Here is a 27,774-nt window from a genome sequence, read left to right on the forward strand (position 1 = left end):
ACTATGCCACCACAATGCTGGCCCTTTATTCTTAACATCTTTAACAGTTGAAATATGAAATAACTCAAATGTATTTTACAACATATTATAGGAATTAGCTTTTTTACTTTAGATGTGGAAAAGAACATTTTTAGTTATTTTCAAAAAAAATATTTAAAAGTGAATCAAGGGAATACTTAAAAAATTTAAAAGCACTTAAATAAGTGGTAATTGCAGCACGTGCTTTTTCTTTACAGTTTAGCAATTATACCAATTTTAACTGAAAGATCTTACGTCATCATTACTACTTTGTGACTTAATGCTTTCTGACAATAAAAATAACATGATGCTCCAGAATTTTGCAAAAACTGAATAGAAAACAGCAGTTGATGAAATAACAGCTATAGTAGCTAAAGCTTTTCAATACTTTCTTTCCCAGAGTACTAGCAAACTCAGCAAGGGTGCTGTGAAATATCTTAAAATTTCAAGGGAAATGCAATAGCATCTGCTAGATGCCAAAATGGTTCATCAGCACATTCTTTACAACAATGTCAGACCTTTTGAAGCTGTGTTTAGTGTGTGCTGTGATAAAAAGCAAGGCCTGACCAAGAATTCCTATCTAGCAGGAGGAAATGTGTCTGTCAGTATCTGATCTGATCTGATCCCAGGGCTTAAAAAGTGATGCTGTTTCGTCTGGCATTACATTGTTAGGACTTAAATACATACTAAGTGGTGTGCCTTACTGTTTAATAAATAAAATTATTAGGTCTTTTTTGTTTTGTTTTGTTTTTGCCTTAGAGGTGCTGTGAAAAAATGGCTCGAGACACTAAAGGTTCTGTGAGCCAAGAAAGTTTGGAAACTGTTGACAATAGCTGACACTTCATGGAAACTTGTTTGTGGAGCCAAGGAGGGCTGAAATGATTGGATGGATACTAGTAAAAGAAGGTCTAATTTAAAATAGAAGAGATAGGTATGTTATGTGTTGGGGAGGAGGCAGTTAGCAGATGATGAGCAGATGTTAAAAATACAGATGTTGACTTAGAGTAAAATGTCTGTGAGGAGTTGAGGAAGGATGGAACCTAGACCCTTCCTCTTTTACAGATTTATTTGAAAGCCATGGTGAGTTAAAGAGAAAGAGATCAGCTTGCTTGTTCACTTCCTCAGATGGCCGTATCAGCTAGGGTAGGATCATCCTGCAGCTAGGATTTTTATCTGGGTCGCCTATGTGTGTGCTGGGGCCCAAGCACTTGGACATTCTTCTGTTGCTTTTCCTAGGCCATGGCAAGGAAGTGGATGGGATGTGGAGCAGCCAGGTCATGAAACCACACCAGTACAGGATGCTGGTGTCAAAGTCAGCCACTTTACCTGCTATACCACAAGGCCTAACCTAGACCCTTCTTTTGTAAATGTTGTCCCAAATTGATAGTACTAGTTTGTTGAAAGGAATTCAGAAATTCCTTTTTTTTTTTAATTTTTCATAATACAGTTTTAAAGACCTAGAGGTTCATCCCCCCCTTTTTCCCTTCCTATTTTTTTCTTTTATTATTTTATCCCCATGTTATCATGCTAGTATAGTCCCTCAGCACAAGTTACAAGCTTAACTTTCTGATACTTAAATATATCATGGCAGGGTAGGGTTAGGAAAAGGTAGAAAATCTAGCATTATAATGTGAAAGTATATTTATGTTTCTTGGGGCTCCTACTTTTATTCGTTGGTAGAGACGCATACTATATAATACCTTTATTTCCCAGTATGTCTCCCTTGTATATATGTATATATGTGTATACATATTATATATGTATATATGTCTCCCTTGTATATATAGGTCATATATGTGTGCATATATATAATATGTATTTTTAAACTCACCCCAGACCTCCTATCAGTATATGCATTTTCAACAAAATTCCCAGTTAATTTGTATGCATACTGAAAGTTCAGAAGAACTAAAGGGGATTAGTTTCCTTCTTAGTTCATTTTAAAATTATGTATCTTCTATATGCCAGCTATTCCGAGGGCAATGAGATGAAGATAGCTTGAGATTTACATGTATTTAGAAATGGTGCTGAAATAGTGGCTGACAGAGGTAGATGATGGAATTTTGAAATAGATTTTGAGGAATGCCAACAGATCTGATATGGAATATAGGGACTTTTAGAATTTTGAAGGTGGTTGAGGTCAAAGATAACCTTCAGTTGTGTCCAAGTACATGATTATAACTTTTTTTCTATTGGTGCTACGTAGCTAGGGTACAAGAGCTGCAAAGATTGCATTGGTCTAACTTTGTTAGCTTGTAGGACGAGGTTAAGGGGGAGAAAAGCTAACAATAACAACAAAAAGCCCTAGATAATGCAAAGAAAGAAAGACACAAGGAGGATAAGATGAGGAAAACATGGATAGGAGTGGCGTTCTCCTTGAAAACTAATTGAAAAGGCTGCACATCCTAAGGTTGAAAGAATCTTGCCCTTGTTTTTATCCCACAGACCTGGGGGAATTCTTTCCTGTCAGGCTGTTGATACTTAACAGGACTTAATGATTGATACCAGGAAAGTTTCCATCTAGAAAAGACTCCCAGGATTCTGGCTTTAGAGTCTGCTAGAAACGCAGTATTATTAGTGAAGAATTGAACAGTGTATTATTGATGAAGTAGTATTGATACAGAAGTAAGTGATCTTTTAGAGGAGCCAGGGGCATGATGGGGAAGTATGGGGGCAGGATAAGTAGTTTGGAAATGTTGAATTTGAGACTGGAAAAGGAAATGTGTAGGTGGAGATGGCTGTTTAAACTACTGGAAGACTGAATAGGGAACTCAAGAGGGATCAGGTATGATAATCAATTTGGGTGTCAGTGATAAAATAATAGCTTCTGCTAATTGTTCATTGCTAGACAGAAGACTGAGCAGTTTTTAGGTACTGTTTTGTTCTCATATCAACGCTTTGAGACAAGCAGATGAGGAGATAGCCTTAGACGCCTGTAATCACACAGCTGCTGATTGGTAGAACCAGGATGGGAACCAGATCTCGTCCCTTCCATAGCTCAGCTGGTAGACTGTAGCTGGCCTCCTGGCAAGAGGAACCAGATTTCTCTGATTCCAAATCCAGGCCATTCGCTAGTAAGCTCCTTCTTAGCAAAGGCTTCTGTGAAAATCCTAGAGTTGAGTCCATTTTCCTCTGGTTAGCTCAAGGTGTTTGCCTGTTTCTGAACCAACATCTAACCAGGTTGGAGCCATGAACTCATCCGAGCAGATTCCCGAGGACATGAGGCTGCTTTGAAGAGAACAAAAGCTGCTGTCCACAGAGCAACAGAAGTCTCCTGTGCAAGGATCGTGGTGATGATACAGACTGTCAGCAGTTATCAGAATGGCTGGCATTTGGTAAATGCTTACTTGGTTGTTAGGTGGTCTGGAAGTCCTTCACATGTGTTCTGCTTTTAAGCCTCACAATAGCCCTTTGAAAGTGTTTTCTGTTGCCCCATAAAGTGAGCTGGTTAAGTGATGAAGCTGAGATCTAGATACAGGCTGGCCAGGTACAACCTTTCTCCCTCTGTACCACCATAATATTTCATTTGCAGTTTTCTTATTTTTTCCTATTATAGTTACAGAGCATAGAAGTTAATGGCATAGTGAATTAGACAGACCTGGACTACTGATTTGTTACGCATGGTATGTTTAACAAATAGTTGTTGAGATGACTTTAAAATTTCCCTGAAGTCTTTTTTTTTTAAGATTTATTTTATTAAAGATTTATTTTTTATTTTTATTGGAAAGGCAGATATACAGAGAGGAGAGACAGAGAGGAAGATCTTCCGTCCGATGATTCACTCCCCAAGTGAGCGCAACGGGCCGATACTATGCCGATCCTAAGCCAGGAGACTCTTCCGGGTCTCCCACGCGGGTGCAGGGTCCCAAAGCTTTGGGCCGTCCTCGACTGCTTTCCTGGGCCACAGGCAGGGAGCTGGATGGGAAGCGGGGCTGCTGGGATTAGAACTGGCGCCCATATGGGATCCCGGGCGTGCAAGGCGAGGGCCTTAACCACTTGCGCCACCGCGCTGGGCCCTCCCTGAAGTCTTAAAATGGAAATTGCTTATTTTAATTTTTTATTTAAGAAATATTTTGAGCTTTATGTTTTACTCTCCTAAGTGGCTTTTTATATTTAGCCTAATTACTCTTTTATTTACTTATTTTTCAAATTTTCAATTTTTTTAATTTTAGAGGACAAGAAAAATTTCCCATTCACTGATGGAGCCAGGAATTCAGTCAACCTTTCCCATGTGGGTTCTAGGAACTTAGCTACTTAAAACCATCATCTGTTGTCTCTTAGTTATGCATTAGCAGGAAGCTGGAATGAAGTGCTTGGACCCCTTCATTCATGGTGAAGACCTGGAAGAACCTTAGGATTCCTGGCTTTGACTTTGCCTGGCCCCTGCCCCAGCCCCAGCAGTCATTTGGGAAGGAGATAGGAGATTTTTCTCTCCCTTTCTGTTTCTTTGTGACTCTGTTTTTAAAGTAAATGAATATAAATCCTAAATAGAAAAAGTGTCATGTGTTGAAATGTTAGAGTGTGAATATGAGATGGTATAGTCTAAGGTCTTTGTTTCAGACACTAGGAAAGCTTGCTCAGATTCTGTGGTTCAAAACCTCATCACTGCCTAATGGTGTTTCGGTTTCTGCTATGTTACACTTCTCTTTCTTCAAAGTAGTTGTCCAAACTTGAAAATGGTCAGTATTCATTTTTTGATTGATTCAGCAACTACAACACTGATTGAGTCCCTTTATAAATGAACTAGACACATGATTAGCTGCAAAGACATATATTAGGGAATGTTCATAAAAGCCCATAAAGCAAGCAATGAAGCTGGGCTCACAACCCGGCTGTTTAATTGTGCAGCCTCAGATAAGCTATCCATTCCAAGATTGTTGTTCGTAAAATGAGGATAATAGTCAATTGTGCACAGTTGTGAGGTTTAGATGAGATAATAAAGATTAAATTTAACATGATGCTTGGCCAAATATAGAAAATAATGAAAGTGTGGAAGAAAAAAGGAATTAAGTTGCATGGAATACTTTCCCGTGTTGATTTGTTTGACTCATATCCCAGTGAGGTAATGAGTAATGTCCTAATTTTCAAATGAAAAATTGACTCCAAGGGCTTGAGACTTTTCCAAGGTCTCATGGTGATTAGTCAAACTGTCTTAGCTATATTTCATGGCAGGCAAAGGAGGTTACACTCTCATTATTTAAAATACCCAGCTGATTGACATTGGAGTTAATTACTCAGGGCTCCAATTTGCATCTTTTGTGACAGCTCTCATCAACTCAATGCATTATAACTGTACTTCAAGAGTGCTGCCACTCAGTCTGCTCAAGTGAATGAAAGCTTATGGATCTGAATGAAAAATTACTACTTCTTTGCTGAAAAGTCTTCAGTGACTCCCTGTCAGCATAAAAGTCCAAGCTAATGATCAAGGCACAGAAGCTCTCTGGAGCCTTGACTGTGCCCAGCCTATGTTGCGCCTTGCTTGTAGTTGATGCATACGACCACATGTCTGCACACCCCCAACCCTACCACACTGTTGCTCATTCTCATTTCTGACCTCTGGAACATTGTCCAGGAAGTATGATCTTCCTCTTCTTTCTCTGACTAATCATATTCTTCCTTCCAGACCCATTTTTCTAGGTGGCCTTCCTTAAATCCAGCTTTCTCCCAAAGAAATATTCAGTTGATGGTCTGGTCATGTTTTGTCAGCTGTATTGAAATGATCGATTTTCCCTTCTGTTTTATTGGCCCTTTCTAGTGTTGTGTCTTACGTATATCCTCCTAACTGAATGTTTTTAAGTCTAAGCTCCTCTAGTTTCCTATTATACATGAATAGGCACACCTTCTGTTATTTTCCTCTATCTACAGTAATTACATGTTTCTAGATGCTTATACCAAAACCTTGGAGGCATCCTCTCTCTGGTATCTCCTGCCAATCTGCCCCAAATCCCTGTTTATTCTGTCTCCAAAATGCAAAGTATTCCGCCACTTCTTAGCACCTCGATAGCTCCCACCATGATCCAAGCAATCAGTATCCCTCACCTGACTTATTTCCCTTACCTCTGACTCTTACCCATTATTAGTCCACTTTCTACATCAGCGGTTTCCAAATTTTTCTGTAAAGGAACAGCTGGTTAAAAAATTTAGGCTTTGGGTTTGGCACTTTAGCCTAGTGGTTAACATCCTCACCTTGCACACGCCAGTATCCCATATGGGCGCCAGTTCTAATCTTGATGGCCCCATTTCCTATCCAGCTCCCTGCTTCTGGCCTAGGAAAGCAGTCGAAAACGGCCCAAAGCCTTGGGACTCTGCACCTGTGCGGGAGACCTGGAAGAAGTTCTTGGCTTCTGGCCTTGAATCAGCATAGCTCTAGCCATTGAGGCTACTTGGGGAGTGAACCAGCAGATGGAAGATCATTCCTTCTGTATATATAACTTTCCAATAAAAATAAATAATTTTTTTTTCAAAAAGTTTAGGCTTTGTGGACCACATGTCTCTAGTGTTGCTGTTACAGCACAAAAGCAACCAAGCATAATATGTAAATATAAGTAAATGAGCATCCTGTATTCTAATGAAGCTTAAAAAAATAAACAGTGCACCAATTTGCCAGCATTTTTCTGTGCTTGTCAGCCAGAATACTCAAAACCCTCCCATGATTTTTGCTTCTTTAATCTTTCAGCCCTCTGTGCATTCCTGTCCCAGCTCTGCCTGATTTCATCTCTCTCTCTGCTCCAGCCATACTGACCCTTCTCTTTTTCAGATATGCCAGGCACGTTGCCACCTGAGGGTCTTTTTTTGTTTTTATCATTTGTTTTCTTCTGCCTTGAGCATTCACTTCCTCTTTGCTCAACCTTTTTTTTTCCAGATATCAGTGTCTTAGGTCTGCCCAACCACCCTGTGCATAATAACATGCCAGCATTATATCATTATATTCTCCATTCCCTTTTTTGCTTTTTGCAATACACCTAACATGATACTATGTATAGTAACATTTTTGTCCTTTTTCTTCTGCTGGAATACAAGTTTACTTTGTTTATCTAGTCTGGTTGTTCTTGTAGCTTTGAAGTCTAGGATAATGCCTAACATATAATAGGTGCTTAGTATTTGTTGAGTGAATGAACATGTAGTAGTGAAGAGAAGGAAAGAAGAACTTATTATAAACCTTGACAATATCTACTACTTGCTCATTCATTAAAAGAATAGGCAAAGACAGCAACTGCCTCCAAGAATCACTGCCCTGGCAGAAGGAAAAGGGGCTAAAAATTTTTAAGTTAATGTATAATCTATCAAATCCTGTCTGTTTTACATTTTCAGTGTTAACTTTATGCCACCTTGTCTACTGCATTCTCACATTTCATTGTTCTGGCTCTCATCTGTCATTTGTATGCCTGTAGCTTTTTTAGTGCCGTCCAATCCATCCTTTACTTGTAGCAGTGTTGAAAATTAAAATATGTTTATCACTATTCAAAATCCTTTATGTTTGGTCCTTTGTCAATGAAAACGGAGTGCTTGTTTCAAAGCACAGCTCTCCAGGCCAGTAGGATAGTAGTACCAATATAGTAGTACCAAATAGGAATCATTGTAGCTTAGGAAGCAGCCTGAGTGACTCTTATTTTGCACATTTGGCAACACTGGCTTATGAGATAGAGTTCCTCAGTGAGACCCTTTGTGAGCCGCCACTTCCTGTCTTTCTGTCTCATGTTCTTTGTTCTACACCATACTGCATCTTCCGGCATGTGTTCCTATTTGCACTTCTCTCGGGGTGTCATATGTGTCCTTATTTGTTTTTGTTTTTTTTAAAGAAATATTTATATTGTTCCCTGTATTTGAATTCCTCCCCTATTCTTACAAACTAATTTTTCTTTAAAAATTCTTGGGCCTGGCACAGTGGCCTGGAGGCTAACGTCCTTGGCTTGAATGCACCAAGATCACATATGTGTGCCAGCTCTAATCCTGGCAGCCCCGCTTCCCAGCCATCTCCCTTCTTGTGGCCTGGGAAGGCAGTTGAGCACAGCCCAAAACCTTGGGACCCTGCACCTGTGTGGGGGACTTGGAGTAGATTCCTGGCTCCTGGCTCCTGGCTTTGGATTGGCACAGCACCGGCCATTGCGGTCATTTGGGGAGTGAATCATTGGACGGACGATCGCTCGCTCTCTATCTCTCCTCCTCTCTGTATATCTGACTTTGCAATAGAAATAAATACATCTTTTAAAAAAAATTCGCACTTGTCACTTTCTATAAAGTCTTTTCCGACATATTCCCATGACCAAGGTAATCGTGACTTTGCTGCCTAAGTACCTTCCACAAAACTCTGTGAGGGAGCGTATTATGTTGTGTCATGTTGTGAACTGGCCCGAGCCAACAGGTTTTTTTTTTTTTTACAGGCATTAGATTTTTGCCAAGAGTTGGTACTAACATTCAGAGGCTGCAGACATGAATACTGTAGATCTCTTCAAGCCAAACTAGCTTTCAATCCTCATTCCTGTGAATGCAAAAATTGAGACCAAGTTCTGTTACACATACAAAAGTTTATTAGCAAGCAGTCACAAAAGTAGTCTAGTGAGTTATTTTATAATATGAATGAAATTCCTCTTTTCCATGCTCCAAGACCTCTGACAAGCACTTTTATAAAAGATTTAAAACAGAAATGCCAGTGTGCTTTTAGGAGTCAGCTTAATCCAGTTGGGACCAGACAACAGAAATTCATAAAGTGAGCCAACCATAGAACATGCAATACCTAAGGCCCAGATACAGTCACCAAAATTATTGGCCATTAGAATCCTTAGATACACTTGTAATTGTTCATGGGAGAGTGGCAGTCCCTGTTAACTATCTGGAGCCTAACCACCTGCCTTGAAAACTGTAACCATTTCTAACAAATGTTAATTATCAAAGTCTCTGATTTTTGAGGGGAGAGGGGGAAAAGAGTATTTATCCTGCATCCCTGGAGTGATGGTTTTTAGTAGAGGTTTCCTAGTCCTGGATCTGCATGCTCCAGGAGGAAACTCAGAAACTCACGTCACTCAGTGCACTGAACCAAGTATTGATTATGCTGCTGGTATAAATAATTTAGATCTCTCTCCTCCACTGGAAGTGGATTTTTAGTTTCTAATATCCATCTCCCCATGCCTGCTGCAGGTGCGTGCTCAGTGAACCTGAGGAAATGCCAGAGTGAATGTTGGTCCCTTCCGGCAGTTAGGTCTTGGTTTGTTCAGTTTCTGTTTTTGCTGTTTTTGTTTTCACAGTTGATTGCCATCTCTGCCGAAGACTTGAATTAATAATACAGCAGATTTCTCATAGATGACATTTCCTTGCATGGGCTGGAATGGGACCACATAAGTGTAGTTGGAGACCAAGCTGAGACCTGCTCAAGATCCCTGCTGTTCTGTGGGAAGGGGTTGTCTGTCCTCCCCTAGGCTTGTGTTTGGGATTATTGTTTGCCATTGGCATAGACACGGAACCCTACTTGACAGTCTTGGGCAGAGTTGCACAGAGCTAGTGCGATTGGGGCTGGCATGAACAAATTACAGGTCTCTGCAGCAGAGTTAAATAACTTGAAATATGAACTGCTTCACCACATGGAGTCTTCATTTATAAAGTATAACTTTATCAGTCCCTTGTTGAAGGGCAGATGGCAGCATGGAGAGTGTGAAGTAATTATTATGTCTTTTAGGTAACACTGCTTTGGGAGCATAACTTTCAAACTACTTACTTTTTAAATGTATATTTAAGCGTTTTCTCTTGAAATTATAGTATAAAAAGCAGTTAAGGGGGCATTGTGGCACAGTGGGTAAAAGCCACTGTCTACGATTCTACCATTCATGTGAGTGCCAGTTTATGTCCTGACTTTTCTACGGCTAATGGCCTGGGAAAAGCAGAAGATGGCCAAATGATTTGACCCTTGTCACCTGCATAGGAGACCCTGATGATGCTCCTGGCTCCTAACTTCAGCTTGTAGCCCTGGCTGTTAGGGGCCTCTGGGGAATGAGCCAATGGATGGAACATCTCTCTGTTTTCCTTTCTCTTTCTTCTCTCTCCTTCGCTCTCATTCTCTCCTTCTTTGCCTTCCTTCCTCTGTCTCTCCTTTCCTCCCCTGCTCTATCTCTCTCACCATCTCTCCCTGTAACTTGGACTTTCAAATAAATAAGTAAATAAAGAAATATATCTCTTTTTAAAGGTGGTTAAGAGGCTAGCATCATGACATAATGGGTTAAGCCACAGCTTGCAGTGCTTGCATCCCATGTGACTGCCAGTATGAGTTCTGGCTGCTGCACTTCTAATCTAGCTCCCTGCTAATACACCTAGTTTGGGCTCCTGCTATTCATGTGGGAAACCCAAAAGAAGCTTCTAGCTCTTGGCTTTAGACTGGTCCAGCTTCATCTGTTAGGGCCGTTTCAAGAGTGAACCTTCACATGGAAGATACTCTCTATCTAACTCTGCCTTTTAAAAAGTGACTATTAGGGGCCCTCACCATGGTTACATAAGGTTAATTCTTCACCTGTAGTGTCAGCACTCCATATGGATGCCAGTTTGTGTGCTGGATGTTCCACTTCCGATTCAGTTCCTACTGTTGATCCGGGAAGGCAGTGGAGGATGGGCCAAGTGCTTGGACATCTGCTTCCATGTGGAAGACATAGAAGAAGATCCTGGCTCCTGCCTTTGGACCAGCCTACCGCTAACTGTTGCTGTCATTTGGGAAGTGCACCAGTGAATGGAAACTCTCTGTGTACATATATATATATATATGTCTTTCCTTCCCTCTGGGACTGAAAAAAATAGTAAAGTTTCTTTTTTTCTTTTTTTTAAAAAATGATTAATAGCTAAAGAGCTTTTCAGAATCAGTAAAGGTGAACAATTCTCTAGGGACGTGGATAAAGGATATGCATAGGCAGTTCATGAACGATAAATTACTTAGTAAGAATATGAAAATGTTTACTTCAAACATTTATAATCAAAATGTTAAGGTGATTTTTTTAAAGGGTATTTATTTGTTTGTAAATTTTTTGTTTGTTTAAAAGGCAAGTTGCAGACACAATAGGAGAGACACAGAGAGAAAATTTTGCATCTGCTGTTTCACTCCCTAAATGACTGCAATGATCAGGACTGGGCCAGACCAAAGCCAGGAGCCTAGATCTCCCTCCAGATCTCCCACGTGGAGGAAGGGGCACAAGTCTTTGGGTCATCTTTTACTGTTCTCCCAGGTGCATTAACAGGGACCTGTATTGAAGCGGTAAAACTAGGGCTCAAATTGGCACCCCTTTGGAATGCTAGCATCACAGGTGGAGGTTTAGCCAACCCCAGTTTATTGATTTCTAAAGGCAGTGATCTTCTGTCCTCTGATTCTCTCTTCAAATGCTCATAATATCTGGGAATGGGCCAGGGTAGTGCCAGGAGCCTGGAACTCTAACTAGATTTCCCTTGACCTGTTTGTTCCTAAAGTGCTCATTAGTGGAAAGGCAGATTAAAGTGGTAGCGAGGCTGGAACCCAGGTACTTCAGCATGAGATAGGGGTATCTCAAGTGGCAGTTTAATTAATGTGCTGCAACACCCACCCCACGGAGACAAATTTTTGCCTATCAAACTAAGCAATTTTTTGAAGAATAAAACTTAGTACTCAGGGTTTGCAAATAGGTGGGAAAATGTATGCCCTCATATAAAGGTGGTGGCCAGAGAAGCTAATGTAATCATATCGGAGAACATTATAGCAATAAGGAAGTTTTAATAGCTTTAGGAAGATATCAAGGGTATATACAAAGGGTTCTGAAACTGTTGTTGATTGCAATCATGTTGGCTAGAGATTTTAAAGTTTCAGTTGAGGAGCCAGTGCTATGACTCACCCGGCCATTACTCTGCCTGCAAACACCAGCATCCCATATGGGCAGTGATGCATATTGCAGCCATTTCACTTCCCACCCCGCACCCTTGTGATGGTCTCAGAAAGAAGTAGAGGATGACTCAATACCCTGGGACCCTGCACTGGATGGGAGAAACGGAAGAAGCTCTGCTTCTTGGCTTTGGATTGGCTGTGCTCCAGCCATTGTGGCTGGAGTGAACCATGAGTGAAAGCTCTTTCTTTCTGTCTCCTTTTCTCTGTAAATCTGCTTGTCTAATAAAAATAAATTTTTATAAAGTAAAATAATTTGAGAAACACACACACACACACTCGGTAATTCCTATTCCCTTGCCTACTTCATGAATGTCCAAGTGGCCAGCAAGGGCCAAACAGGGGGCCAAGGTGGAACCTTGGTATCATTACTGCTAGAATAAATGCCTGATCCTTTTTTCTTCCCTTATAGGAAACAACTGTCCATTAACCTTTTTTTTTTTCTTTTACATTATGTGTCTTTTATAATTGGTCAGAAATCAGTTAGTCAGAAACTGTCCATTAGCATCGTCAGTGTTTGTTGCATTGGTTACTCAAACCACTTTCACGTGCTCAAGGAGAACAACAAGGCTTAGGAATGTCATATTCTACACATAAGCCCATCTCCTAAGAATCTGTCTACTTGTGAAAGCCCTTGCCAAGTCCTTCCACTTTGCTCATGGTCATTGCCTCTGCTGTTTGTTCTTTCTCCCACCCTCAAAATCCCTTTTCTAGCTGTTTGAAAGTCCTTTTCTCCAATTCTCTGTATTTGTTCTAAGCTTATCCTGGATACTGCTTCTCCTACCACCTGTCATGAAGCTGTCACAGTACCTGCTTTCATGTCCTTCTCTTCTTAATTGCAGTTAGGGGGGTACGTTTTATCTACTACTGCTATGAAATGCACTTCATTCCTCTATGTGGACTAGATGTTTGTGTCAAGAAATACTATACTTATTCTTGATGCTTTAAAAAAAAAAGATTTATTTATTTTTATTGGAAAGTCAGAGTCACAGAGTGAAGGAGAAACAGAAAGATCCTCCATCCATTGGTCCACTCCCCAAGTAGCCGTAACAGTCAATGCTAAGCCAATTCAAAGCTAGGAGCCGGGACCATCACTACCCCCCGCCTTGCTGCTCCTCCATACTGGCACAGGGTCCCAAGGGTCTGGGCCATCCTTATCCCACAAACAGGGAGCTGGAAGGGAAGTAGAGCATCCAGGATACGAACCTGTGCCCACATGGGATACCGTGCATACAAGGCCTTAGCCACCAGGCCACTGTGCCAGGCCCAGTGTATTCTTTTTTCCTCCCAGTACTGTTAAATTTAATGCCTAAAATTTTGAAAATAAACAGTAATAAGTAACGTGTTCTCCCTTGGCCCTCCCAGGGTATGAACTAGATTTGTGTAGACCCCCAAAGGTTGTGCCAGTGGAGGATAAGTGTGCTTTGGCAGTGGATGGGGAAAAGATTTCAAAGTATGATTGTAAACTTGGAAAATACCTTGCTTTAGGCAGTACAACTTTACAAGTTAGAGCTGAGGGCCCAGCATGTTAGCCTAGTGGCTAAAGTCCTTGCCTTGCATGCAACAGGATCACATATAGGTGCTGATTTGTATCCCAGCTGGTTTAGTTCCCATCCAGCTCCCTTGCTTGTGGCCTGGGAAAGCAGTCAAGGGTGGCCCAAAGCCTTGGGACCCTGCATCTACGTGGGAGACTCAGAAGAAGCTCTTGACCTCAGATTGGCACAGCTCTAGCTGTTATAGCCACTAGGGGAGTGAACCAGCTGATGGAAGATCTTTCTGTCTCTCCTTCTTTCTGTAAATCTGACTTCCCAGTAAAAAGTAAAGAAATCTTAAAAAAAAAAAAAAGTTAAAGCAAGTTAGAGCTGAGACCCATGCATACATGTGTAAGTCTGCATTACCAGATTCATTGCGACTCTGAGGCAGGATAAGCTCATGCCTTCCTGGACTGAGGAACTGAGAAAGAACAGGGATTCTTTCTCCCTCTACACCACTTCCATTCGATTCCCTCTGCCATTTAGTAACCTTTAGCAAGTTTTTCTTTCCCACTGAAGTGAAGTTTTCTAATTTCTAAAATGTTTGATGAATTTGCTGCACACTAAAGGAAATAAAATAATCCATACCTGGCCTGTTTAGTGGTTAGTAAATGTTAGCCATGTACTTCTGTAAAAGCCATAGAGCTGTGTGCCTGAAGCAATGTATTTTAATAGGATAAAATTTCAGATTGTAAATCTTTTCACTTCATTTAGGGTGAAAACAGGAGTCCAATAAAGTTCTTTTACCTTTGATTCGGTTTTTAAATAATTCAGTTAAAAAATCATTTCCTGCTTCAGCCTCATATTGAAGCCTTCCAATGCCAGAAATAAATGTCTTCAGATTCCAAAGAGGTCTCACCAACCCCTTCCTTCCGTTTATTCTCAAAGTGAAAAACACATTCATGGTGTCTCCTATCTTAAGGACATCCTCAATCATGCATATTTTCGTATCAAAAAGGAAGAACTAGTATTTGTCTTAAGTTTAAATAAATTTTCCTTAATGGGAAATTGAACTATTTAGATAGATTTTTCTCAATAGGAAGTTGAAATATATACAGGCTAGTTGATTAGAAACACATCTTAGAATTATAAATAGGGGACTACATTGTTTCTGTTTGGAGACCTTCTGACTTCCCAGGTTAGACTGGAGTGTTTCTTTTGATCCTTGGTGCAGTTGTAGTCATGGATTAGTGCCGTTTCCAGGGTTGGTCTTAGCAAGCTAATTGGGTTGACATTTAAATGGAGACCCCATAGATCACTCATCTTTTTTCCCTTTTTCTTCAAATCTCAGTGTCCCGGACTATCAGCAGAATGAATGGACCTAGAGAACAAAAAATAAAGTGATTTTGGCCCCTCAGGGACTGTAAAAGTTATCATACTTTGTTTGTTTGTTTTTGCAATTTAGCAATTTACCAGGTTTCAAAGCTTTTTTTTTCTTTAGTAAGACTTATGGACTTATTTATTGCTACTGGAAAGCAAATCTACAGAGAAGGAGAGACAGAATGGAAGATTATCCAAGATAGAAACACATGAGAGATAATACGAGTTCTCACCTTTTGGTTGACTACTCAGATGCCTGCAACAACTGGGACTGGCAGAGTGGAAGTCAGGAGCTAGGAATTCTATTTGGATCTCCTGTGTGAATGACTGGACTCAATGACTAGAGCCAATATCTGCCACTACCCATGGAATACATAAGCAGGAAACTGGAATGGAGGGCAAAGCCGGGATTATGCCCTGGCATTCCACACTATGTGTCCCAGATGGCAGTTCAATTTCTTGGCCCAGTGCCTACCCCGTAGCTCATCTTGACCATTGCCAGGAAGCTCCTTTCCTACCCAGTGTGTATTATTATCATCATTATTATTATTATTATTTCAATTGAAAAGTCAGATGTACTGAGAAGAGAAGAGACAGAGAGGAAGATCTTCTGTCTGCTGATTCACTCCCCAGGCATCTGCAACTGCTGGAGCTGAGCTGATCCAAAGCCAGGAACCAGGAGCCTGTCCAGGTCTCCCACAGAGGTGCAGGGACCCAAGGCTTTGGGCCGTCCTCGACTGCTTTCCCAGGCCAGAAGCAGGGAGCTGGATGAAAATTAGGGTGCTGGAACACAGATTGGTGCCCAGTGAGATTCCAGCACATGCACAGCGAGGATGTTAACAGCTAGGCTACCTTGCCAGGTCCCCAATGCATATTATTAAAACTCCTTTACTTGACATTTTGACCTTAATAAATGATGACTGCTTATATTTGTTTGCTCACACTGAAAATTTCAGGGTTATACTTCTTATTCTCCATTTCAGTCCATTAGTAAAATCATGCTGGTTTCTGCTTTAGAATACATAATATCGCACTTTGCCATTCTGAGTTCAGCCTCTTGTTTCTCTGCTGCAAACTATAATGCTCAACTTACTTTTCGCTTTTTACTCTTATCACCTGCAGTCTATTAAATGATTAATTACTTAGATTCCGGAACCGGAGCGTGTCTGTTCATTTGAGAACACTGATTGGCACTCCTGGACTTCGTTTAGTGCTGTTGGTTTTACAGAGTTGTGTAAGTTACTGCACATAAAGGACTTGGCAAGTAGTAAACCAGCAATAAATGTGAAGTGTTGAGCGACATTGAAGTTTTTACAGTTGTTCTTTTTCATTCATACAGAAATAAAACCGACCTCTTAAAGCATTAGTCAGATGCATATTAAACCGGCTCCTGTCCCTTTGAGGAGAATATCCAGTCCTTACTTGCTTGCCCCCTCCCACCACCAGGGCCTGGTGTCTGCTCCGCTGAACCTTGGCTCCTGCTGCTGTGTTCCATCTGCCCCGGCATGCCTGCCTTTGCACTCCTCTTCCCCCTGTCACGTTCTCTCCTCTCATCTGCACAACTTCCTCCTCCCCTCAGGTGGCAGCTCCTCAGAGTGACTCCCCTAACCACTGTTCTAGAATATCATGCCATTCTTCCTAATCTCTAGTGGTAATAGAGGGAATTTGCTAAGTCTTTTTGGAGTCAGGAGAAATTAAAATATGTGGATATATATTGTTCACCAGAACTTCTGTTGTTGAAGATCAATAGGATCAGGGTGCTTAGGAAAAGCAAATTTTTTCGTTCACTCACTTGGAGAGAGAACCACTGAGTCACTTTTTTTCAGTAGCTCACATATTCCATTGAATATGAATTTCAAAAATTAGTAATATTTATTGTAACCATCTATGGTGATAGAGCAATTTAATTATTGTCTGTTGACTTTATACTGAATCATTGACTTGAAGGACTGAGCCATTGACTTTAAAATGGGGAGAAATAAAAGATTTTAGCATGATAAAGGATTGTACCTTTGTTTGCTGAGAATTTTTTTCCACCACCTTTACCAACATCAGTTGATTATTATGTACCTCTCTGCTAGAACCTTTAAGTTGTTTTGTGTTTTATTTATCTTGCACGTCATGTTTAACACTCAACATTCTGAGCCATATCTTGTTATATGAACAAAAAATTACTTTCTCTGTGATTTGAAGGGCCACATGCTACTTGGTTAATTTCTTAGAATTGCTGAAGTAATTTGGAATTCATAATCTAAGTTCTGCCTACTCAAGTTGGTATCACTCAAAAACAGTGTTCAGTTGAGTGTTTGAGTCAGACAGTTCCCTGACAAGTGGTTAAATAGGTGATTTCAGAGAGGAGAGAAACCTACCATGGGGTGACATACTCACTTGGTCTTGATTGTCGGTGTGTACAAGGATTGTGACAGTGGAACCTCAGGACTCTTCTGGCTGTTGTGGTTTTCAGCAGAGGCCCATTGGCTCGTCATGGTCGGGGCTTGAGCAGAGGCCCTTGGCTAGTCATAGTCGGGGCTTCATACAGTGTTGCTGTCTGATCTTTTGATTCTGGCGTTCCCCATCACTGTGCAGAAGTCAACAGTCCTTAGGTTTTTCACCAGCCTACCCTTGGGTTTTTCTAAATGTCAGTATCAAATGGTTTTATCTCTTTTTTCCCTAGAAAATAGAATTTTTTTTAAACTAAAACCTAACTGTAACCCAGAGTAGCCAAAAACCAAGAGATCTACTTTGTACATTACTCTCTGTTTTTATTTGAATGTGGACTTTAAAATCTTTGCTATTATTATTGTTATTATTCTTATTATTACAGGCCATGGTTGCTTGTTACCCCGGCAATGGAACAGGTTATGTGCGCCATGTTGATAATCCAAATGGAGATGGAAGATGTGTGACATGTATATATTATCTTAATAAAGACTGGGATGCCAAGGTATGCAACTTCATTGAACATTTTTTTTCTCACAGGTTTCCCACGATTATTAAGATTCAGATTTCTCATGGGTGAAACTATATTGAACTCATGAAACACTTATTTCTTTCTTAAATTTATTTCAGTATCAGATAATAGGAATGGATTTTTGTTAAATAAAACACTACCATGTCTGTTTAGCAGCACAACCAGTAGCACTATGATGTTGTGCACTTAAAAGCTTGAGAGTGTAGATCTCACACTCATTGTAACTGCATGAAGCAAATTAAGGCAGTGGCCTACATGAAGCATAGGGAGCTGATGGACACAGGGATCACTCTGGAATTGTATGCACTATATGTATGTATTTTTATACACCAAGCATATGTTAGTAAAACTAGAACAATAGAGGAACTAATGAAACATTTGTTGAAAATTCAACTTTTACAAAAGTGACTTTGTTAAAACATCTTCTTTTTAAAAATCTTTATAAAGACACTGCTGATAACAACTTTTTTTATGATGGCTTTATGGGAAGATTAATGAGACCTAATTTTTATGGATTCTTTGCATTTTTTATAGCACCATCATGGCAATGGGCTGTTGACCATCGACACGATTGCATCTTTCCTTTACTATGGAAAAAATAGAAGTTTAACAGTACTGACAAACCTTGAAAATCTAATTGGAATGTATAATATGCTAAATATACGTTGTTTCAAATGTATATATCCCAAATATAAACCTGAGTTTTTATTTTTTATTTTTTAATGAACAATTCAGTGACTGGAATATTTTTTTGAAAAGGGGTTAAGGGGCTATGTGTTTTGCTTTTTTTTTTTTTAAGATTTACCTAGTTTTATTGGAAAGGCATGTCTATAGAGAGGAGGAGAGACAGAAAGGAGAGAACTTATATCTGCTGGTTCATTCCCCAAATGGCCACAACAACTGGGGTTCAAGCAGTCTGAAGCCAGGAGCCTGGAGCTTCTTCTGGGTTTCAAACATGGGTGCAGGGTCCCAAGACTTTGAGCCATACTCTTTTCCAGAGCATAAGCTGGGAACTGGATAGGTGTAGAGCAGTTGAGACATAAGCTGGTGCCCATAGAGGATCCTGAGTGGCACTTACAAGGAGAAGATTAGGCGACTGAGCCATTGTACCAGCCCCCCCCCCAACCTGAGTTTCTTAACGTTTAAATGACTGTCTTAAAATATGTTGAACACTGTGTTTGACTTTTCAAAGTCATAAATGAAAATATTCAGGGAGAAAAATGAATATACTGCATAGCTCAGTGGACTTCCACAGAGTAACCATTCCTGAATAGCCAAAGTGGATACTTCTTTCCTTCTTTCCCTCTCCTCCTCCCTCCCTCCCTTCCTTCCTCTCTCCCTTCCTTCCATCCTTCCATCTTTCCATCCTTTCTTTTCTTTAAATTAAATCACCTGTTAAAAGACTTCTCTGTCGAATTTATACCCAAGTGGAACACACTCAGATATTAACTCTACAAAAGTCTCATCCTGTCCTAAAAAATGTTTTGGATTTAAAATATACAGTATACCAGTGATTTCTATCGTGTTTCAAGTTTAAGAGAGAGATAAATGTACAGCTAAATAAATATTTTTAAAGGTTTATTTATTTTTAATTGTAAATGCAGATCAGATTTGCAGAGAGAAGAAGAAACAGAGAAAGATGTTCCATCCACTGGTTCACATCCCCAAAAGGCCATGATGGCCAGCGCTGAAGGGCTATATAAATATTAAGGCATATGTCAACAAGCATTTTTCTTTTTTTTTTTAAGCTTTGTTTATTTTTATTACAAAGTCAGATATACAGAGAGGAGGAGAGAAGGGGGAAAGATCTTCCTTCCGATGATTTACTCCCCAAGTGACTGCAATGACCAGTGCTGTGGTGATCCGAAGCCGGGAACCAGGAATCTCTTCTGGGTCTCCCAAGCGGGTGCAGGGTCCCAAAGCTTTGGTCTGTCCTCAATTGCTTTCCCAGGCCACAGCAGGGAGCTGGATGGGAAATAGAGCTGTTGGGATTAGAATCGGCTCCCATATGGGTTCAAGGCCAGGACTTTAGCTGCTAGGCCACGCCACCAGTCCCAACAAGCATTTTTTGTATTACAGATTTCAGGGTCTAAAGTAGAGAAATAAAATTAATAATTCACCTTGGTCCCAAACACAAAATACTGGTGAATTTAGTTGAAACTTAAAAATTGATTTTTTGTAGACTCGGTGGCTTAGTGGTTAAAGTCCTCACCTTGAACGCACCAGAATCTCATATGGGCACTGGTTCTAACCCTAGCAGCCCTGCTTCCCATCTGGCTCCCTGTTTGTGGCCTGTGAAAGCAGTTGATGATGGCCTAAAGCCTTGGGATCCTTCACCCATGTGGGAGACCTGGAGGAAGTTCCTGCCTCCTGGCTTCAGATTTGTGCAGCACTGGCCATTGTGCTCACTTGGGGAGTGAATCTTCGGATGGAAGATCTTCCTCTCTGTCTCTCCTCCTCTCTGTGTATCTGACTTTCCAATAAAAATAAAATAAACCTTTTTTAAAAAAATAGATTTTTGGTCAGATTTTGTAAAAAGCTAGAAAGCTGAAAATAGATATAATCAACTTCTATTATCTTCTAGATTTTGTTTGGCTCCTGGGCAGCTCTTCTAATTTTTGAAAAGTTTTTTTTTAATGTATTTAATGTATATATATATATATATATTAATTTTATCTCTAAGGTAGTGGAACCAGAAGACAGAGAGCCCTAACATCTACTGGTTCATTCTCCAGATGCCCTCAACAGCCAGGATTGGGCCAGGCTAAAGCCAGAAAACAAATCTAGCTCTCCCATGTAAGTGTCAGGTGCCAAAGTGTATGAGCCATCATCTGCTGCTTCCTCGGATGCACGTTAGCAGGGAGCTGCATCCCAGATAGAATAACCAGGACTCCAACCAAGTTTTCCTGCATTGGATGTGGGTGTCTTAAGTGGAGCCTTAATCACTGAACCAAACTCTCAATCCTGGTCTTTTAGTTTTATACAACCTAGTCAAGGTCATTATTATATATATTCTTAAGTTAACACATAGGCAGAAAAAAAAATCCCCTGATATTTTTATGTGTAGAGCAGAAGACTTTATGTTAGGATGGCAGTGAATATAGCGTGCCTGCTGAGGATAGAGCAGAAATGCAGATACCTTCACAGAGCTGTGGGTCTATTAGAGGTACACGTGGATAGATGGTCAATGATAATCGGTTGTGCCAAGTGTCAGAATGTTAGGAAGCCACTGAATTCAGAGGTTAGGGAAGGTTTCCAGGGGAATAAGGAGAAGTGTCAACTAGGCGTTATCTCTTTAGACGTGTTTAGTAGATCACCTGTGATATTCCTGGTGACTCCGGCCGGTCAAAGGGAAAATTGTGGAAGTTAATTCGATGTTTGCATAGTTAGCTGTGAACAGCCCTGGAGCCCACCCTGGAGCACCGGCAAGGGGCCAAGAGCTGGACCTGAAGATGTGCCTGATGAACATTTTTTCTGGCTGAGTTGTAGACATAGACTCAAACTTCATGATGTCTCGATCTGGTATTGCAGTTCTGTGCATTTTAAAAGTCAGCCTCTTCAAGAGTTTATTTGATGGGATTTGCCTAGAATGAATCTCCTCCCAGACTGGATTACCTACTCTACACTCATGTGCAACAGGTGCTTAGTCAGAATTGGTTTGAATGGATAAACCCACTTAATCTCAGGACCGTTGTGTAAAGGCAAAGAATACCAATCCCTTATGGGTAGAATTGAGTTTTGATAAGTGCATAGTTATCAGCATAGGAAGCCCAGTGTGAAAAGGCGGAGTAGCTGGTTCTAGCACTGTGGCTTGAATGGTGGTTGTGATAATGATGAGGGAAGACACCCTGCCAAAAGATGGAATCCTCTCTATATTTTTCTTTTTAAAAAATTCCTTAAGTGTTATATTTATGACTGTTCTATTAAGTGTTAAACTTCCAAATATAGTAAATTATTAGACATGAGCTGTTTGTAGCATTTTGTCAAAATGACTTTTGGAACTCTTCTCATTTTAAGAGCAGTTTAAGCAGATCAGTAGGATACATAAATATTTATTAGTTTTCAAAACTTTTAAGCATCATTTTGGAAATTGAATGGAGACAATATTCATGTGTTACCATTTATGAAACTCTAAAACAAAAAATGAATTTTTCTTTGTATCAGTGCCATACTTAGAATTTTTGCCTATCATCCTGCCTTATTAGTTGAAATGTGTTTGTGAATAATTTGAGGATTCTTTTTTTCTACTGAATAATTAGAGGGTTTTTTTCCACTGAAGTAGTTCCCTCTCCAGTTTAATCTGACAGCATTTTTGGTTGCTTGTGCTGAGATATTTGTCTCGTCTCTTAGGTAAGTGGAGGTATACTTCGAATTTTTCCAGAAGGCAAAGCCCAGTTTGCTGACATTGAACCCAAATTTGATAGACTGCTGTTTTTCTGGTCTGACCGCCGCAACCCTCATGAAGTACAACCAGCATATGCTACAAGGTAGTATATCTTAAAAGAAAAAAAAATGTGTTTAAAAAAGAGAAAAGCAGTGTGGTAGAACAGGAGGCAGTCATTTGGATAAACTTGTAAATGTTTCTAGTGTGTGTTTTCCTGTGTTAGGTACTTTTTTATTATGTCTTAATGTCATTCTAATTTGAATAAGTGTATATTATTTATTCAAATTGGTACTAAATGCTTTTGTATTTCTTTGCAAAGTCACGCCTTGCCTTGGATAAGAGAAGAAACTTCCTGCCTTTCTAGCCATGTTTGCTTGGCTTGTGCTATTGTCTGTCTTTTGAGAGTATTTCATGTGGATGACTTAAAGGTTAGATAGGGAAGGAAAAGGGAAACTTGTAAAATGGTAATGAAAGAAGAAAATAAAGGGCAACAATGTGGAGAAGTGGATACAGAGCAGAAGAAAATAAATGAAATATCCAGAGAATAGAAGTATAGAGAAAAGCTGGGGGGGTGGAAGTTTGGGGGGGAATCCCAGCCTACACAGAATTGTACCACACAATTCAAAATTCAAAATAAAAATGTATTTTTTTAAAAAAGAAGTAACGATAAAAGAATAAAGAAAAGTAGAGGAAAGATTGTATGTGGGAGTTAATGTTAGAAAAATAACTTTTTCGCCTTCGTTTATGAATAAACATCTTTTTTGTTATGCCATTCCTCTATAAGGTGTAGCACTCCCAACCTATTGTGTTTAATTTTTACCATTACTCATAACTCAATTAAAACTGTGAAGACTATTAAAACTGAAGATGTTGTAGACATTAGTATAAAGTAAGTATTTGTAGGGAAAAAGTGCCCTAAGTATGTTTTTCATTCACTGAAGTCCTAGATCATGCTGATAATGATGCTATAGCTGGTTTAGGAGATGCAGTGAGATGCGTGCTGGAAAGGACACAGCCTGAGATACCCTAGGTTTTAGTAGTGATGCTGGAGACCAGGTAGCTTGCATACGGTTCTCAGCTGTTTCTCTCCCCCCGCCCCTGCCCCTGTTTTTCCCCAAGCCATGTGGCCTTTGCTCTGGTTCACACAGAATAGCAAGCTGACAAATCCTTAGTCAGAAATCACAAAAAGTTTGAAGTGAAAGCTAGAGAGAAGCTGTCTCCTTATCCCTTCGTTTGGAAGCTCAGCGCCTGTCTCTGCCTGCCACTGTAGACTCAGTGTTTTCTGACCCAGAAACTGCTTCCTAGATCTTATTTTAGACGAAATTTTGAGTTTGATTGTATCCTTTCTAGACAAACAAATAACAACTTGAGATGGTAAATAAATGCCAATGAGCGTAGAAGATCAGTACCCTGGGAGTTGAGAGGAAGGGGAAGTGGGATTAGGGAGCTAAAAAGTGCAGGCACGGCTGCACAGCCCTGGGAAAGGACTGGACTGCCCTCGTTGTGGGGTGGAAATTTGTGAGGAAAGTGTATTCTTGAAAGAGATCTGTGGGAAGCAAGACTAGAAAGTGAGAATGGCAGGTGGTAGTTCACAGCTGTTTTCCAGTAGGGACGTGGGGCTATGGCAGGGAGCTGATCCAGAAATTAGAACCAAGTTTACTAAGTAACTGAAATTTTGAGGCAAGAATAAAGAGATAAGAGAAAGATAGCTGAGCCCTTTCCTGTTATCAAGGCCACTAGGGAATACAAAGGCAAAAACAAAAATCAGAAGCGGCTACCTGGCAGGAAAGGCCTTGGAACCCTGGACAGAGCAGAGGATGGGAGCCGGGCCAGGCTGGGCTCGCAGCTCCCCAGTTGAGGCATCAGAATATCAGAAATCTCCTCGCTCTCTAAACTCTGATTCTGACTCAGCTCTACATTTGACTCTTCAAAAGTATGGTTTATGATTTAGTTTTGCACATGCACTGCCTCTTCATTGGATCATTCTTGCTTTCCCTCAGGGCCATTCACTAGAATTTGCAAGACATTCTAATTGTTGCATTTTACTGAAGAATTGAAGTTTTGTGGTGTGCATTCTGTTCCTACAGGATTGTACATTTTCCCCATTGTTCTTATCAGAAGGCCTAAGCATATGCACAGTTAAACTTTGGTGACTCAGTATTATATTGATACACATCCATCCTTACGCTTTGCTGTAATCTAATGAGATTATCAGAAGCTTTTGAGACTGTTAGCTCTCACCAAAGGACCCCAGGCTACCATGCCTAGAGTTTGTTGTATTCTTCAATGTTAAGGCTACTGGAAGAATGTTTTACTTATTTGGCCTTTAATGTCATTTGCATTTAGACATAATTTTGACATTACAGGTTTTAATATACTGTTATAAGAGCATACCATTATCCCACCTCACAATGTCATGATTCTTACCCTATTCTAAATTTTCTTTTAGGTACGCAATAACTGTTTGGTATTTTGATGCAGATGAGAGAGCACGAGCTAAAGTAAAATATCTAACAGGTAAACATCATTTTTGACCAGGTGGTGCTTTCAGTAAATTCAGGCATAGTCCTTTCTTTGTTTCTTTTTAAGGCCATAAATACTTACTCCTTGCTCTTTTTCAGGTTCATTAAGTCACTTATTTCAAGAAGGAGTTCTCTTATGTCATCTTTAGTATCACATCTAATCAGCAAAACTGTCTAAAGATGGGGAAAGTTTGAAGCAAATTCTGAATAGTTACTCAATTACAATCTAAGTGTTTCTAAGATTGCCTTTCTCACTAATAAGAGACTTGGCTTGTTAATAGCCATCTGGCTTTCCCTCTCTCCGCCGTTAAAAGAAAGTAAATGTCCTTCCTTTTTAAACGTATATGTACACTTGAGAAATACCCTAGATCCTCTGTGTTCAGTATGCACATGAAGAATGTCAGTAATAAGGGATTACATTAAAATGCCCAAATCAGGAAATCATTCAGGCAGGTGGACTCTGCCTCCCAGTGGTGCACACAGGTAGGTCAGCATGTGGGTACTAAACCAAAGACCATGATAGTGCAAGTTTTCCAGTGAGCAGTGGTTCAGGTTCCCATCAGGAGGACCACTTGCTTCTTGTACCTGTGTATCCAAAAGTCCACCAAGTGTTCACATTACTCATCAGCCATGTTTCCATGAGCCATTGGTAATCCACTTTAGGTTTCTATTAAAACATAAATAAATAAAAATTGAATCTTGATAGATTTTTCTGCACATTTTAAAGTGATTATTTGTGGCAAAAGCCTGCAAGTGATTGCTTTTAAGCTACAAATGAGACAATCACACTGTATTTAGGGAATGGTTTTACCCTGGGAATTTTACTAATTGCAGGTAACACCTTCATTATAATAGAATGCCATGGATAGTGTTTGGAAGTGCAAGTACAAAGCTTTCAGTTGATGTTTGAAAGTTGAAGTGTTGTTTGGAATTTGGTGGGAAGCAGTAGCAGAAGCTCTGTGGTACTGACTAACTGAATTTTATTTTACTTTCGCTTTGCAGGTGAAAAAGGAGTGAGGGTTGAGCTCAATAAACCTTCTGATGCCATCGGAAAAGATGTCTTATAGAGCCTTTCATCCAGCAATATCCCCACTGCACTACAGTAATTGTTGACACTGTTTGCTAACTTGTGAACACAAATAAGCAGGAGAAAGAAAAATAGACATCCAGTCAGCATTTTAGGAAAAGATACAACTGTTTTGTGTTACATCAGACAAGAAGATTTTGACTGCTGTGACTTTGTACTGCGTGAGTGACTCTGAAATCTGAAATTGCCTATGGGAAGAAAATAAGCTACCAATTGAAAATGGTTTTTACATCCAGACGTGAAATAAGTGCCCTGTGTAGAGTTTTTTTTCATGCTTATATTTTACCCAAACTGTCATCTAGCTGAGTTCATTTCATCTCTCCCTTTTTTATAGCAAGTTTGAATTTGGGGTAATTTTTGTATGATTAGGTACAATTTATCAAAACTGAATTGAGGAAAAATTACAGTATTATTTCTCAAAATAACATCAATCTATTTTTGTAAACCTCTTCGTACTATTAAATTTTGCCCTGAAAGACCTCTCACCATGATTGTTGCCAGTGACTGATGCTTAATTTTCTTTTTACTTAAAGTAAGAAAAGGAGCACTTTACCAGTGGAAACATCAGATTGTTGTGTAGTCCTATCTTGCTCTAATTTGAATTCTTTAAGATTGCTGCTGTGATTTTTTTTTTGAAATTGTTAATAATGAAACCTAACAGTAAAACAATCACCATTTATTACCAGCAACTTTGAGTTCATGTGTTGTAAAGAAAAATGCATCATAAGAGGGGTTTATCTTCTTTAGCTTTTTTGTTTTTGTTTTTGGTTTTGGTTTTGATTTAGCAAAACTGAAATGACTGGCACTAAATGAACTTGAGATTATCCTCAGCATCAAGTTCCTCAGATGAAGGGCTTTCTTCTGCTCTCAGAGGTTTCCTTTAGAGGTAGGTGGTAAATCCCCATTGCTAAAGCTTTTCCTTTTGCTTTTCAAATGGATTGTACTTCAATATTTACTGTTTTCTTGTTGGTATTGTGATCCATCTGATCCTCAGAGCAGAACTTTGTTCTTTTGAAGAGTATCGGGGGAGATGACATATACATGCTAGAGACGGAAATGTGTAGTTACAGACTTCATGTTGACTGACTGTCCAGACGGCCGATGAGGGTCCCCAAATGTGATGCCAGCCTTCTTGTCAGCACTGAAAGGTGTATGTTTCGCTTAGAAAAAAGAGAACAACAAAAAAAGCTTAAAACCAGACTATTTTATTTTTATGTTTTATAGTTTTGTTTTTTATATTTTAGAAAGAGAGGGAACATTATTACATAATCACACAAGGCCTCCCAGACTTCTGTTATTTAAGGAATGAATAAGCTGGGATCGACGTCTTGGGTGTCACTCTCCCTGGCTCTTGAGCAAAGAGCCCTTGCTGACCTGCGTTCTCTGCCCTCCGTCCTTGATCTTCTTTGCCAAAATCTGAGTATACAGAAATAGTTCTACATATTTCAATTTTTGACAGCTTAGCATCTGTATGGTTTGTATCCGATTAGAAACCTTTTCTATGGAAAGCTCAGTAATTTTTATTAAAAGATTGCTAGTGTTCATGTAAAACATGAAAAAAATTTAGTGAAACTGACAGTGTGAAGTCAGAATGGTGATGACTGTGTGGTAGGATGTTCTCACGTAGGAGAACACGCAAGAAAACGTGCATTTGTTGTTTTTCCTTGCCCTTGTTCAGTTTGTCCCACTTACCCCTCCACGTGACAACACAGCATTTCCACAGCAAGTGCCTCTGCCAGCCCGACCTGGGAGTGCACGTTATCTTGGCCATCTGGTCTACGGTGCACTGTGTTGGGCCACAACTCGAAAGCACTATCATTTTTAGGGTTAGTAGAATTTTGTACATGGAAGTATGATAAGATGTACAGCATAGTCTTTTAATTTGGGAGCCCCTGTTACTCAAATGTGTGTACCACTGGAGTTGTGCAAAGTATCAGATTCTACTAGATGTTGGTTGCGCTTGACAGACAGGTCTTAAATTGCATATTTTTTTTTTGAAAGAGTTTATATACTTCCTTGGAGATCAGTGTGAAAATATCAAGAAATCAGGATAGCCACT

At 39.9% G+C, this 27,774-nt stretch overlaps 1 protein-coding gene across 2 annotated transcripts in view; it reads left to right on the forward strand.

The window, feature by feature from the left end:
* EGLN1 (egl-9 family hypoxia inducible factor 1) overlaps positions 1 to 26,200 on the forward strand; it is a 44,727-nt gene extending 18,527 nt beyond the window's left edge. For both annotated transcript variants that reach the window (XM_040967804.1, XM_040967805.1), the window contains 4 exons: positions 17,576 to 17,695; positions 22,073 to 22,209; positions 24,556 to 24,623; positions 25,631 to 26,200. In XM_040967804.1, the coding sequence (XP_040823738.1) occupies positions 17,576 to 17,695; positions 22,073 to 22,209; positions 24,556 to 24,623; positions 25,631 to 25,695 (390 nt within the window). In that variant the 3' untranslated portion in view covers positions 25,696 to 26,200. The remainder of the gene's footprint in view (positions 1 to 17,575; positions 17,696 to 22,072; positions 22,210 to 24,555; positions 24,624 to 25,630) is intronic.
* The last annotated feature ends 1,574 nt before the right edge of the window (positions 26,201 to 27,774 follow it).

This window comes from Ochotona curzoniae, unplaced genomic scaffold (genome assembly GCF_017591425.1).
Source record: "Ochotona curzoniae isolate NIBS_2020 unplaced genomic scaffold, NIBS_Ocur_1.0 scaffold_4683, whole genome shotgun sequence".
Lineage (NCBI taxonomy): Eukaryota > Metazoa > Chordata > Mammalia > Lagomorpha > Ochotonidae > Ochotona > Ochotona curzoniae.